The sequence below is a fragment of the Xenopus laevis genome, chromosome 4S (genome assembly GCF_017654675.1).
Source record: "Xenopus laevis strain J_2021 chromosome 4S, Xenopus_laevis_v10.1, whole genome shotgun sequence".
Classification (NCBI taxonomy): domain Eukaryota; kingdom Metazoa; phylum Chordata; class Amphibia; order Anura; family Pipidae; genus Xenopus; species Xenopus laevis.
In genome coordinates, this window is record NC_054378.1 from 16047443 (window position 1) to 16063319 (window position 15877).

Here is a 15877-nt window from a genome sequence, read left to right on the forward strand (position 1 = left end):
TTATGGTTACACAGCAGCTTGTTTATTTAAACTATAGTAGTACTTATCTGTTATATACTGTGTATCCTTTTGCTTGAATGGCTGCCCCCATGGCTACACAGCAGCTTGTTTATATAAACTATAGTAGTACTTATCTGTTTTCTACTGTGTATCCTGTGCTTGAATGGCTGCCTCCATGGCTACACAGCAGCTTGTTTATATAAACTATAGTAGTACTTATCTGTTATCTACTGTGTATCCTTGTGCTTGAATGGCTGCCCCCATGGCTACACAGCAGCTTGTTTATATAAACTATAGTAGTACTTATCTGTTTTCTACTGTGTATCCTGTGCTTGAATGGCTGCCCTTATGGTTACACAGCAGCTTGTTTATTTAAACTATAGTAGTACTTATCTGTTATATACTGTGTATCCTGTGCTTGAATGGCTGCCCCCATGGCTACACAGCAGCTTGTTTATATAAACTATAGTAGTCCTTCTGAAGCAAATACACCAGTTTTACCAGTGCATGCTAACAGTATATTTTATGTTAATTACTTTAAAATGCTTTTTGGTGTCACTGCTCCTTTAAAACCTCTATCCATTCCCAGTATCTCTCTGTATCGACCTTTACATTACAACTGTATTTTCTTTATGGTAAAAGTTGTCTTGATATCCATCTGATCATACTCAGGTTGGGCAGGTTATTCATAAAATGTAAAACAGTCCAGCAACCTACTAACTGCTAATTTTTTGTACAGGTATAGGATACAGTATCTGGAAATCTGTTATCCAGAAAGCTCCAAATTACGGAAAGGCTGTCTCCCATAGGCTCCATTTTATCCAAATAATCCAAATTGTTTTTAAAAAAATTATTTTTTCTCTGTAATAATAAAACAGTAGCTTGTACTTGATCCCAACTAAGATATAATTAATCCTTATTGGAGGCAAAACCAGCCTTTTGGGTTTATTTAATGTTTACATGATTTTCTAGTAGACTTAAGGTATGAAGATCCAAATTACAGAAAGATCTGTTATCTGAAAAGCCCCAGGTCCCAAGGTATGAAGATCCAAATTACTATAGGTTATCCAGAAACCCCAGCATTCTGGATAACAGGTCCCATACCTGTAAGAGCAAATGAGGGTTATGCAAACGCACTATGAGAAGTCAGGCTCTGTATGGACATAAACACACACCATTTTTGTAAAACCATTTTATTCAGAGTTCAAAAAGCAAAAATAACAAATACATCTGACACACATTTTGGGCTTGTTACATCTACATTTGGTCAAGCTTCTTGCCAACTACTTCTCATACATCTGCTACGTATTGAATGCAATGCAAAGCAAAATGCTAAGCCCAGTCCATAAATACATCCACAGAGGAAAATTTAATCTGTCATACATCCTATAATCCTATATTTAACTATAAAGTAGACTAACGGCAAAATAGGGAGTCTACACAGTGGCGTAACTAGATATTACTGGGCCCCACAGCAAATTATTTCTCAGGCTCCCAAAATGTTTAGGGGTTGACTTGTTTTACCAGTATTTATTCAAATTGTATATGATATAGGGCCTCAGGGGGCAGGATATGGTCCTTCAAGGAATATTTATGGTCCTCAGATTTGTCTCCACTTGACCTTGGCATTTAAGTATAATATAAGTATAATCATATCGTATATAGGGTATATTGGATATTTCACCCACTATGTAGAAAAAGCTGGACCAGTGGCGTAACTACCTGCACCCGTTTAGGCCCACCAGAGAAGTAAGAACTATGCAGCTTCCTTCGTACACACTCTCCGCCGGTAAAAGAATTTGTGTCTGGAATGGGTGGGGGGCTTGGTTGCACATCCTACGCCCGGGCCCAGTCTGGGTTAGTTACGTTACTGAGCCGGACAACACTGCTCTCAGCAATGGGCCAAACCCAACTTACTCAAACAGGCGCCTGAGGAAAGATTTCTTGACTGCTGAAAGTCTATTGATTGTTGTTCTTTTGCGAACGGATTTCAATGAAGTCTTTTTTACAGGCGGGGTCTTCTCTGGTGTTTGCACCCCCCTCGCTACCTCAACATGTTCATTGCAGAAGTACTTGATGTTGTTTTGAGACAGGTATTTGAGCATGGTCTCTGATAGATCCATGCACTGCGAATGCACCCAGTGGCCGCCATCTTTGGAGCAGAAGATCATGGATGGCTTGTTGAGCTCCGTGGAATAGAAAGGCTCCCAGGTGTTTCTATCCATATCACAGTCAGGGCAACACTTGATCCAGTATCCAGTTACTGATTCATCGTCTTCATCGTCTTCATTGTAAGTATCCTCGTCAAAAATGTTCCCGTCTCTGTTGAATGTAAATTCTTCAGAGTCTTCGAGAGGCATGGAATCTTCTTGTTCCTCCGTCGATCCCTGGCTACACGTCTGCAGCGCTGGATCATTATCTCCAAAATTTAGTACGTAAAAGAAAAAACTGCAGTCCGTGCTTTGATGCTTATTGTCTACTGGGATGCCAAATAAAACTGCCCCTTTTCCCATATCAGCACCAAACCAGGTCTTGCTGTGTTTAATTTCCCCGGTCCAGTCTGGGGTCTCTATTTCTTGAATGTCAATGGTTTCATCATCCAGAAAAACTCCATTGCATATAAGTCTTTTCTGGCTATCAGACTCGTATCCCCCCACAATGACAAACTCATCGGGGCTGGTCTGAGTTACTATGGAGCTAGAGAAAGATATCTTGCTGTTTATGACTGTGCAAGATACAGCCGGGCTTCCAAGCGGCAGATCCACTTTTATCTTGTAGACATTGGGAGGCCTAAAATTGTTCCCCAACGAATGACCCCCAAAAATGTAGACTGTATCATTTCTTGCTAAAGAAACATGGAAGGAAAGTCCATCCTGAAGCTCTCGAAGGTTAAAGCTGGTAGAACACCCAAATTGGAGATCAATAAGGTAAACCAATGGTTCACAATCAATGACGTTGTTCCAGTTTTCAGTGGTTCTTTGATTTAACGGCATATAGGACCTTCCACCGAACATCACAACCGCATTCTTGCCCCTGCTAAAAACTACATTCATAGAATGACCATACCTAGCTTCAGGGACGTCTCCTGCTAGATCCTTTTCTGAGCAACAGAGTGAAAATCTCTTATTGACTGGAAATGCCATGGTCATAATGTATAGTTTATGAGAGATCTCATTATTTGGGGTCTTTCCTCCATGTATGAGGTATTGTGTGATCTCCCCACCTTGACTGGCTGAGAAGCTGCACACAGCTGGATGCCTAAGTGGAGGGAGATAGCAGGAGTCATTGGTAAATGTGGCAGGCCGGAGCTTTAAATCATTGTTTTTGAGATCCAACAGGAAAACCCCAGTAGGGCAGGAACGTTTAGGCCAGCCTTTCTGCCCTAAGTAAAAGACATGGCTGCTAAAATGAAGCAAAGAGAACCCAGGCTGGATCAGTGATGTGTTACTCCCAGGCGTTACTATCCGGAGGGTCATCACAGCAACTGTGTAGGTCTGCAAAAAGAAAGAAAAAAGTCATAAGATGCTACATTATTTGCCAACACAGTCTAAACTATTAATAACAGTGAACTGGGCTATTAAGTATGATATAATGGTTGTTGAGTTATTAGGCTTTTTATTCAGCAGCTCTCCCGTTTGCAATTTCAGGTTGTTAGAGTTCAAATTACCCTAGCAACCATGTACTGATTAGAATAAGAGAATGGAATATAAATAGGAGAGGCCTGAATATAAAGATGAGGAATTAAAAGTAACAAAAAGGGGCAAATTAAAGAAGGGTGGAATTGAAGATTTGAATTTTCGATTTTTTTTTATGGTTCAAACTGTTAAATTAGACTAGGGAATTATTCAAGCTTGATTCGAAATTTTTTAAAAATTCAAATTGATTTTTGAGATTGATCATATTCGAATTTGACTTTTTAAGATGGGGTCAGTGACCTCCCATTTGAGTCAGAAGAAGGCAAATAATTAAAAAATGATAAAAAAAAAAAAATGAAGGCCAAATGAAAAGTTGCCTGAAATGAGCCAGTCTATAACATACTAAAAGTTAAGTTAATGTAAAGGCGAATCACCTCTTTAATGCTAATGTAACACTCCCTGGTATGTCTAGCCACAAATAAGCAGCAGTGGCTGATGATTCCTTTCTGTAAAAGAAATATATTTAATTCTTTTTTTTTTTGTAACTTATGTTTTATTAGCAAGTTTTTCAGTAAATAAAGCACTTAGTGGTACATACAAACAGCAAAGTAATGCATATGTCACAGGTTAGTGCAAAACAACATAAAAAAAAAGAAAGTAAAAAGGAGCTCCGATAGGAGCAAAAGACATTGTAGTGCAACAGGCATTTGCATAGGTTAAATGGAAGGCAGGCATAATCTTGGGCTATGATAAACTACATACATATTGGGGAACAAAAAGAGCAATGAGGAGGTGGGCTCAGGCGTGGAGATAGAGCCAGTTATAAGACCAAAGGGACATGGGTATATTTAATTCTTTTAATCAGAAACCTCATAGTTTTCCACATAGCCATTGGAATCTGGGGGCCATGGCTTGGTCTTCCAAATTTGTGCCCCTGGTTCAGATTTTTCAGTGTGGAAGGGCGGTAATGAGTTAAAGCTGCATCAGCATTAGTAAGCATGGATTAGTAAGCATTTCAGAGTCAAGGAGTAGTGATGGGCAAATAAATTCGCCAGACATGAATTTCTGGTAAATTTCTGCGTTTCGTCGCAAGCAAATTAACTGCAGTGCTGGATCATTATCTCCAAAATTTAGTACGTAAAAGAAAGCGAAACTGCGGCGACAATTCACTGGTGGAAAATCAGCTAAATCAAAAAAAAAATTGGCGTGCGTCAAAATTGTCACGAGCATAAAAATTGTTGCACGTCTGAATTATTCGGACGCCCGTTGACTTTAATGCATTTGGACTAAATAGTCGTGCGTATATGGGATTTTCGAAGGGAGAGGCGTAGGCATGTGCTGGGATTCCCTGGCATTTCTGGTACACAGACGCCCAAACAGACCCCCATCTGCCCAATAGTATTTTTCTGAGCCAGGCCAGTAAAACTCCCCTTAAAGAGGTTGTTCACCTTTGAGTTAACTTCTTTGTATGATGTAGAAGAAAGCGATGTTCCAATATAATTTGCAATTGGTTTTCATTTTTTATTATTTGTGGGTTTTGAGTTATTTCGATTTTTATTCAGCAGCTCTCCAGTTTGCAATTTCAGCAATCTAGTAGCAACCATGCACTGATTTGAATAAGAGACTGGAATATGAATAGGAGAGGCCTGAATAGAAAGATGAGTAATAAAAAGTAGCAATAACAATACATTTGTAGCCTTACAGAGCATTTGTTTTTTTAGATGGGGTCAGTGACCCCCCATTTGAAAGCTGGAAAGAGTCAGAAGGCAATGGCAAATACAGTAATTAAAAAAACTATAAAAAAAAATAAATAATGAAGACCAGCTGAAAGGTTGTTTAGAATTAGCCACTCTATAACATACTAAAAATTAACTTAAAGTGATACTGACACTAAAAATTTGAGTTCAGAATATTAATCTAAATGAAAAGTTACCTATAGGTCAAGTTGAGTTTTTTTTCTGCTTTTGTATGTAATTGTTACTTGAAGTTCCTAAACCTGGCTGTTTTGTCAACCTGATTGTCCCTTCTTAACCTGCCAGTTTCTAATGCTAACAGACTATTGCTGCACAAATATGGCAGCCCCCTCATAGGGAAAAAAGGGGGTAAGAAAGGTAACGTAAAAATGTCAGGCAAATACTTTTATGGCAAAATTATAACTAGCATTCAACGACAATCTTAAGATAGATATAATTATGATAGGTATTATTTCCTGGTGTCAGTATCTCTTTAAAGGTGGACCACCCCTCTAATGCAGCTGGTGATGCCCCAGACTCACCCAACTCTGTATTTCAGGTAATTTTCACAGTGACAGGCAGATCACTATGGGGCAGATTTGTTGAATTTTGAAGTTAAAAATACTTTGAAATTTGACCATCGAATTGAAATACTTCGACTCGAATATCGAACGATTAAATCCTTCGAAACGAACGAAGGATTCGAAAAAAAACTTAGAAAACTGCTCTAGAAGGTCCCCATAGGCTAACATAGCACTTTGCCAGGTTTAATTTGGCGAAGTATTGAAGTCGAAGTTTTTTTAAAGAGACAGTACTTCGATTATAGAATGGTTGGATATTCAAACTATTTTACTTCGAATCAAATTCAAAGTCGTAGTAGCCTATTCGATGGTCGAAGTATCCAAAAAATTTCTTTGGAATTCAACGTTTTTTTACTTAGAAAATTACCTCAAATTCACTTCAACCCTTGATAAATCTGCCCCTCTATGTGCAACAGACTCTTGCTGAATTGTCCTATTCTCTGCACCGGTGTAAAACGTACTTTCACATATATTCATTTATTTTTTAGACTTTTTTCCACTCCACTAATTGTGCTATTTTTGGGCTACTTTTGAAGTGCCTCTTGGCTAGTTTTGGGCTGGTTCTGAAAATTAGACCTGGCAACCCTGCTGTCGGTAGGTGGCTTACCTGCTGACCTACCTAGTTGCTTTCAGGGGTTGCCCAGTTCCTTAGAACATAAAATCTATGGGCTGATGTTACAAGAGAACCTTAAAATGCTGTTTGTAATAAGTCATCTTCCCTTGGGAATGGAGTTCAGACGGATTTCTATAATAGACACCACAGCCCTGTCTGCCGTCACATTGAAAAAGGACTTGGAATTTTCCTTGTTGTGCATTGAATCCTCAATATACAGGGACAAGGTTAGTGACTTTGGAGGCTTTGGTCTTTAGTAGGGAGCCTGCTAACTTCCTCATGCCCATCTGGTTGCCAGGATGATTGTCCTTAGAAACCTGCTTCCTCTTGGTTGGGGGGGGGGTTGGTTTCTTTGTTTCACTAATTAATGTCAGTAAATCTACAAACCCTGGCATTATCCGGCCAATCAGATGTATAACTGAGAATATTTGACCCCATTTAAAGGGACAGTAGCATCAAAATGGGTTTTATATACACTCAAAGGACCAGTGATTTTTTTGTCCTATACAGATATATCAAGTAAAATTGCTGCCACGTTCAGTAATTTGTTTATCTCTTGCCCAAACAAATCCCCAACCTAATCCATTGCATTTAATGGAGCCTTAGATGAGACATATTCACAGCCTGCCCTCCAAAGGGAGGAATATCATTCATGGCTCTGATAAACACATATAAGAAAAGTCCTTCCTTGTTCCAATATGACAGTTGCTGGACAGACAGATAGAACATATACAGGTATGGGATCCGAAAAACCCGTTATCCGGAAAACTCCATATAACAAAAATGCTGTCTTCCACAGACTCCATTTTATCCAAATAATCTAGATTTTTAAAAATGATTCCCCTTTTCTGTGTAATAATAAAACAGTAGCTTGTACTTGATCCCAACTAAGATATAATTAATCCTTATTGGAGATAGGCAAAACCAGCCTATTGGGTTTATTTAATGTTTACATGATTTTCTAGTAGACTTAAGGTGTGAAGATCCAAACTACAGAAAGATCTGTTATCTGAAAAGCCCCAGGTCCCAAGCATTCTGGATAACAGGTCCCATACCTGTTTATATATACAGTATATAATATATATATATCCATCCAGAAAAGATCAGTACTCTCAGGTCTTAAAACTACAGTTGTATTGTTAAAACAGTTTAGGACCAATGTTTTGGCCTACTCTACAATTCTAATATATACTTGTAGGAAAATGTTAATAAATTAAGCTGTAATGTATGAGCGTGACATACCTGGTATCTCTGTAGGACCCTGTTTGAAGTCTGTTCTTCCCTCTGTGCTCTATGAGAAATGGTGAGACCAGGAAGCAGCCCCAGTGCCTGGGTGCAGATGTGTTACTGCCTGCACTGATGTGGCTAACGGCCTGTGACTGCTTAACTCACAAGCTCATCTTGCCATGACTTGCTTAACCCTTTCACTCATACATTTCGGGACAGTTGTTAGGGTTGCGGAGAGAAGACATTTTCAATGGAGCCACAGACTGAAACTGGGTGAAAAAGTAGCAAAATTACACATAGGGGGTTATTTATTAAAATTTCGGAAAATATCTTCTATAAACTATTCCGGCCAAATCCACACAGGTTTTTCCCCCCTTATTTATCAATACATTTCTCCAAAAATTTCCTGTGCAGAAAAAAACTTGCATCATACAAATTTTTCAGATTATCCTCCTAAAAACTAAGATTTTTTTCTGATTTTTGACCGAAAACCACAAAGTCTTCGGATTATTGCACGAAACCCAGCGCAGATCAGGATAACTTCGGGACTTCTCCCATTGACTCGGCAGGTCTGAGTTGGAGTACTTGTTTATACGGACTTTTAACACTCTATTGGTTTAATAAATTCTGAAAAAATGAAGATTTTTTTTCTCTAAAAATTCTGACTTTTTTGTATTTCAACTCAACAGTCAAAAAGTCAGCATTCCTAACTATCAATGCACTTTCTATACATTTAATTCAGTTCAACCGATAACCTGGTATTATTATCTAAAAATGCAAGTATCACAGAAACAGCAAACAAACAGTAAATTGATGCAAAAGTGCTCAAATAAGAAGCCCATGTAAAAGTAAATCAGGTCAACTTTTGGCTTTATATACCCTTAGCGATATACCTAACACAAAGAGTGACACTTTTTACTTATTATTTAAAACTGCAGAGCTGATGCCAGTCAATGTGCCTGGTTATCAATTCCATTACTATTACATATTGGGGAAGGTTATGTTTTAAAAGACAAGAAAAAGCATATAAAGGGGTTGGGAACCAGTTGGGACCCTGGTCCAAGGGAAGCATAATATTAATACAGGAATGGGGCCTGTTATCCAGAATGCTCGGGACCTAAGGGTTTCTGGATAATGGATCTTTCTGTAATTTGGATCTCCATAGCTTAAATCTACTAGAAAATCATGTAAACGTTAAAAAACCCAATAGGCTGGTTTTGCTTCCAATAAGGATTAATTATATCTTAGTTGGGATCAAGTACAAGCTACTGTTTTATTATTACACAGAAAAAGGAAATCACTTTTAGAAATCTGGATTATTTGATTATAATGGAGTCTATGGAGACGGCCTTTCCATGTAAACTAGTACACAGGTGTGTGTATGTGAATGTGTGTGTGCTTATGTAGGTTACAGAAAGGCTGCACGTGTTTAAGGAGCGTTACAATGTCCCTTCTTCCAACCCTAAGAAGGATCTGGGCCCTTACACACAGGTGTCTGTACCTGATTTGTGTGTCTTTAAACCACATGGCAACAAAGGAATGAAATGATCTAAATGTTCCTGTGGGTCTGACTCTGTAGCCCAACTCCAAACAGAACATAAACACAGAATAAGAGCAAATATAGCCAGGAAGGTAGAGGTGAATGGGAACATACCCTCGGGAGAGTAATAATGAGGGTATAAATTGCCCAGAAGTAAAAATAGGTGGGATATAGTCGTTAAAGCAGGGGGTGAGTAATAATGAAGGAGAATAAAGCCTTGATGAAATAGGTGAGCTAGAATATACCAAAAGTAGAGAGTTGAATCTGTAGTCTAATGTCTAATCTGTAGATCAGTTTTTGTACAATATTGTTCCACAGTAGACTGCCCCATGGACCCCAAAGCGAGGCACTGCTTGTATTGACCCTAGCTGCCACCAGTACAGCCCATGAAGGGATGCTGGGAGTAGTAGTGTAACAGAAGTTGAATACAAGATGTAAGTTATGGAAATTATTATTTGAGCTGACGGCCACCTACTTGATACAGATGGTGCTAAATCATCCCTTTGTATAACTTGAAAGCATGAAAACCAAAACATAAGCCACCGTTTCCTTCCCTCAACCACCTCCATTTGCATATAAACCACCAAAAAAAGTGTGGTTAGTTCACTGTGCCTGCTGCCTCCCACAGGGGATTAGGACACCGGTCTCAGCCTACAAGTGCCTAAAAGACACATATAGAGGCTCATTTACCAATATTAGTGCTAAATTGCAACAGAACAGTTACCCACAGCCTCGAATCAGTCAATTGCTTTCATTTTCGAACATGTAGTAGCCTAAGTTCTGATTGGTTGCTACTGGCAACTGCACTAGTGCAATTTAGCATCTGTGTTGGTAAATTAACCCCTATAGTCTCAAAAAATAGTATTTACCCGTAATTGCCCGCCAATTAATCTTAGACCAGGGGCCACTCTCAGTACTATTTTTCTTCCTCTCCTCACTCAACCTCTATTCTCCTAGTCTCTTTACTTTACTATAATTATTTTTCCATCTATTGATCTTCTTTGTTCTCATAGAAATAGGGAATGGCCATGAAATAGGCCTAATGTTTAGCAGCATGAGGGTCACTGACACCTGGGCCCACTGGGACTTTTCCTGGTATCCCTGTGGGCCAGTCCGACACTGAGATAGCAGAGCAGAGTGATGGTGACTTTAGGCTAAGATGGCACTTTTATATCACAGTTGTCTGAGTTTTGTGTGTTGTGCTTTCTCTCCCTCTCTCTCTCTCTCTCTGTCTCCCATATCAGCTCCTATATGTAAAGTAGAGTCCTGTGCAAAACCAGCAACCCACATTTTTACCAGTTTGGACCTGCAACCTGCTAGCCATCAAGAAACAGTAAGTGCTGTCGTTGTAAACCGGAAGTGACATTATTAGAAGTAGGTGTGGTCAGGAAAAACATTTTTAAAACACGCGTAAAGGAGTAAAACTCGATATTGATAAGACCTGCAACCCAACCCACACACTGTCAACCCGCATCTGTAACCGCACCCGAAAGTTCTATCTGCAGATTACCCTCTTTTTTTAGGGTTACCCACGGGTATCCGACCCACTGCAGGTCTCTGATGTAAAAGAAGGCAGTATGGGTTACAGTACAGCAACTATACAGTATCTGAGTTGAGAAATATATGTTGCAAGATTCAGTGGGGAAGAGAGAAGAGCCTCGTATATTGGGCAGCAAGTAGAAATGAGCAGCAAGCAATGCTTTATGCAGAATGTCTGGATAAACAGAAATGTGCTCAGCAGTTATATTATTATTATTTATAAACTCCAACCAGGCCCAGACTGGCAATCTGTGGGTTGTGGCAATCTGTGGCTGAGGGGCTGCTATAAGGTGCCATAGAAAGTCAGTATTTAGTGGGCTGTTCGGGCCTCTATGTGGGTTGATTGGGCCTCTGTGTACCTGAAATGGCAGGGCCTATTTTAATTCTCAGTCCGGACCTGACTCCAACATATTCTGTAGTGCTGAACAGAATGACCCTACATACCTTGATGTTGCTACATGTCGTGCCACCAGGGGTGAATTGATGTACAGGCTCCCCAAGGCTGCCCAGTGTAATCAGGAGTCCATCTAGAGTTTTTTAAATTATTATTTCTATTTTCTTTTCTTTTAATATTTATGTTTATTTGTGCTGCTGGGCCTGCTCAGGCAGAGATGAAGGCAGGCAAGGCTGTGGCGAACACTGAACCTGACCCAATAGAGAGAGCTTGGGTGCCCGGATCTGTATGCATCCAGCAGTAGCCAAGAAGGGGGTCTGTGAATGTAGCCCACGGGGGCCCACATTTAATAACTTTGCCACTGAGTGCTGCAGACAGGCAAAACCAGCATGGCCATACACAGGACCATACAGATGAGGGGGCCCCTGACAATTCAGGGAAGTTGGGGCGGGGGTTACTGTAATCTCCCTTGGTTCATTTACATTCATTCCCAGACAATATCAATTAAAAGGAAATGCATCACATAGGGGATTATTTATTAAAGTCTGAATGCCAAAAACTCAAAAAAATTGAATTTTCAGTGCAAAAAAAACCTTTTTTTTGTGGAAAAAGTCCTAATCTGAAAATTTGGCATCTCAGACCTACCGAGGTTGTATATACAGTAAGTCAATGGGAGAGGTCCCTATCTTTTTTGGGGGTTTCTGTGGTCTGCTCTGGAATTAGCCTGAAAATACAGCTATTTCTGACTTTTTGGCCAAAAATCCCAAAAATTCCAGCTTTGCGATAAAAACCTGAAAAAAAATCGAGAGATTCAGGAAAAAACTCATGCGATTTGGAGTTTTGCTCGTATTTATCGAGTTTGTCCAGGATCAGATTAAATTGTGCTTTTTTAATAATAAATAAGGTCCAATCGTGGATTATAGTTTGGTTGGACTTTTTTTTATATAAATACTCAGAAAAGTTTGGATTTTGATCAATAAGGCCCTACATGTACCCGTAGGACTACAGGGTGCTGTGGTGTAACTAGAAATTACTGGGCCCCATTGCAAATTATCTTTCGGGACCCCAAAATGTCTAGAGATTGAACTGTTTTACCAATATTTAATTAAAATGTATATGAATTAGGGCCCCTAAACTTCCTGGGCCCCCTGCAGCTGCAGGGTCTGCTTCCTCTGTAGTTGTGCCACTGGGTACAGTATAAGAGCCATGCTATGGGGGTTGTTTATTAAAGTTCGAATGCTGAAAACTTGAAAAATTCAAGGTTTTTTTTTACTATGAAATCTGAATGTTTGGTGAAAAAAAAACCTACATTTTTTTGTGATTTATTATACCCCGAGGATGATAAAAGACCAAATCCGAAAATACTCCAGCCACTCGGGCACTCGATTCATAGGGAGGATGGCACGGGTACCCATCCTGTACCAGGGCCCGCCGACAATTAGTTACCCCACTGCCTCTAATGTACTTGTAAAGTGTAATCATGTCCCCTCGCAACCCCAACCTTGACAGTCTACCCTCATAATTAAAGTCTTCCATCTCTCTAAACCAGGGGCATCACCGCTATGCTAAGGATATATGCAGCGCCTACATTTGTCAGCAACTTTTTTCAAGAATGAACACACAGAGTAAAATTAGAACCAAATCTGATGAGCACCTTGAGAATTCACTGAGAATTGCAACTACTTCCATTCAACCAGATATTGATACATTCGTTTCTCAAACACAATGTCAAAAATCCCAGTAGGTTTATGACGCCCTCTTTTCTTTTACTTTTACAAAATAAATCAAAAGCTAGCGTTAGTGTTAGTGTGTATTTCGAGTGTGGCCCCAGAACATTTTTCTTCTTCCAATGTGGCCCAGGGAAGCTAAAAGGTTGGACACCCCTGCTTTAACCAGTTTAGTTGCACTTAGTCTCTGCACTCTATCCAGCTCATTTATATGCCTCTTAAAGGAGAATTCAACCTTGTTTGGAAAAAACCCCATACCCCCCACCCCAGGTAGACCCCCCTCCCTCCAGGAGGTTAACTACCCCCCCCCCCGGGGAGGAGCGTCTACCTGGGGTGGGGGGTACGGGGTTTTTTCCCGAACAGGTTGAATTCTCCTTTAAGGACTGAAGTCCAAAACTGCACTGCATGCTCCAGATGAGGCCTCACCAGGGACATACTGTATAAAGAGGCAAAATTATGTTTTCATCACTTGAGTTTATGCCTTTTTTTATGCAAGACAGAACTTTATTTGCTTTAGTAGCCACAGAATGATACTGCCCAGAATTAGACCACGTGTTATCCAAAAAACCTCCTAGATCGTTCTCAGTTCAGGAAACCCACAACACACTGCCATTTAGTGTATAACTTGCATTTATATTATTTTTGCCAAAGTGCATAACCTGCATTTATCAACATTAAACCTCATTTTCCAGTTTGCTGCCAATTTTTCCAATTTAGACAAATCACTCTGCAAAGTGGCAGGATCCTGCATGGAACCTATAGTTCTGCACAATTTAGTATCATCTGCAAAAATAGAAACAGTACTTTCAATGGCCACCTCCAGGTCATTAATAAACAAGTTGAAAAGCAAGGGACCTAGTACAGAGCCCTGCGGTACTCCACTAACAACACTGGTCCAATAAGAAAATGTTCCATTTACCACCACTCTTTGTAGTCTATCTTTTAGCCAGTTCTCTATCCAGGTACAAATACTATGTTCCAGGCCAACATTCCTTAATTTAACCAGTAACCTTCTGTTCTATTGTCTCCTACCTGTATGTAACTGTACTGTGCATCTAGGCTGGTGAAATCTTGTATCTGCGGGAGACAATGGCACTATAGAAATAATAATAATCTCACTTAAAGGAGAAGGAAACCCAGTCGGCTCAAAAACCCTCCCCCCTCCCCTGTGTTGCTTCCCCTCCCTCCTCCCCCTGGCCTACCTGTCTCGCTGGGCAAATGCCCCTAAATTGTTACTTACCCTTCTGCGCAGGTCCAGTCTACGGAGTTCACCGACGCCATCTTCTTCCAATCGATCTTCTTCCTGCTTTGACCGGCATTTTGGCGCATGCGCAGTAGGAGCATTTCACTGGTACGGATCTACTGCGCCAAAAGTCACGAAGTTTTCCTTCTTCGTGACTTTTGGTGCATGCGCAGTAGATCCGTACCGGCGAAATGCTCCTACTGCGCATGCGCCTGTCAAAGCAGGAAGAAGATCGATTGGAAGAAGATGGCGTCGGTGAACTCCGTAGACTGGACCTGTGCAGAAGGGTAAGTAACAAGTTAGGGGCTTTTGCCCAGCGAGACAGGTAGGCCAAGGGGGAGGAGGGAGGGGAAGCAACACAGGGGAGGGGGGGGAGGGTTTCTTGCGCCGACTGGGTTTCCTTCTCCTTTAAGTAACCTGCAAGTACTCCAAGGAGAGTAAATAGGAATTCTCCCCAAATCTCATTCTAAGTGGCCTTCACGCTGAGCCACGCCATTCCCCCAAGCTAAAGACCCTAGTCAGCAGCACCCTATGCAACCCTAGGCAAACTCAAATAGATACATTGGTGAGACAGAATATTTTAAAAAAAATTTCTTTTAACTTTTCTTTTAATTCTTTAGGCAAACAGGTTTGGAGAGGCTTTGCTCCAAACCTGTTTGCCTAAAGAGACTGAAATAGGAATAGGAGAGGGACCGAAGAAAAGGATGAGTAATAAAAAGTAGCAATAACAATACATATTGTTGAATGCTGGAAAATGTCAGAAGAAAAAATTCAAAAACTATATAAAAGAAAAAAAGAAGGCCAATTGAAAAGTTGCTTAGAATTATCCATTCTATAACATACTAAAAGTTGACCCCTTCAGGCACTGGGTTGAACCTGAACATAGAAAGTGTCAAATCTATTTTCTTAAAGGGACATTGTATTGGCCAAGTATCGGTTAAGCAGCCCCCTTGTATAGGTCTGATGGCAAAGCATTGATTAGGACACAGGCATTAATGCAAGTGGATACAAGAATATACTCAATACATTTATTAAAACAATCACTTATATAGTTATATAATTAATATAGTTATAAAAATTATATAATTAAGCTAATTAATCTGAACATTGCACTGACCCCTGTATGGGGGTAACTGTAGCGACTCATTTGCTTCCCTTTCAGTAGTGTCTTTACTTAAGAAGATTAATTAGCAAAGCCACTGACTGATATAGAAAGCTCCAAGTCTGTCTGCCAATCTCTCATGGGATCTGCTGATCCTAAGGACCAATAACCAATAGACAAGATCCAAGTCAATAATAATTCAGTACCACTGGGGACCGTTCTGCATAGAATTCCCTTTTTATTGGGACCCAACATGACCGTTGATGTGATGTTGCCTAATATGAACTTAAAGGGGGTTTTCACCTTTAAATTATGATGTAAAAACTGATATTCTGAGACAATTTGCAATTAGTTTCTATTTTTTATCATTTGTGGTTTTTGAGTTATTTAGCTGTAGCCCTCCAGTTTGTAATTTTAGCAATCTTGTTGTTAGGGTGCAAATGACCCTAGCAACCATGCACTGATTTGAATAATAGACTGGAATATGAATAGGAAAGGGACTGAATAGAAAGAAGTAGCAAAAACAATATATTTGTAGCGTTA

General features: G+C 40.0%; 1 protein-coding gene across 8 annotated transcripts in view; it reads right to left on the reverse strand.

The window, feature by feature from the left end:
- Positions 1 to 1177: 1177 nt before the first annotated feature.
- Positions 1178 to 15877, reverse strand: part of rag2.S (recombination activating gene 2 S homeolog) — a 29097-nt gene continuing 14397 nt past the window's right edge. For 3 of the 8 annotated variants that reach the window (XM_018259243.2, XM_041591103.1, XM_041591107.1), the window contains exon 2: positions 1178 to 3494. In XM_018259243.2, coding sequence (XP_018114732.1) covers positions 1914 to 3476 — 1563 coding nt within the window. In that variant the 5' untranslated portion in view covers positions 3477 to 3494 and the 3' untranslated portion in view covers positions 1178 to 1913. 8 annotated transcript variants of the gene reach the window in all.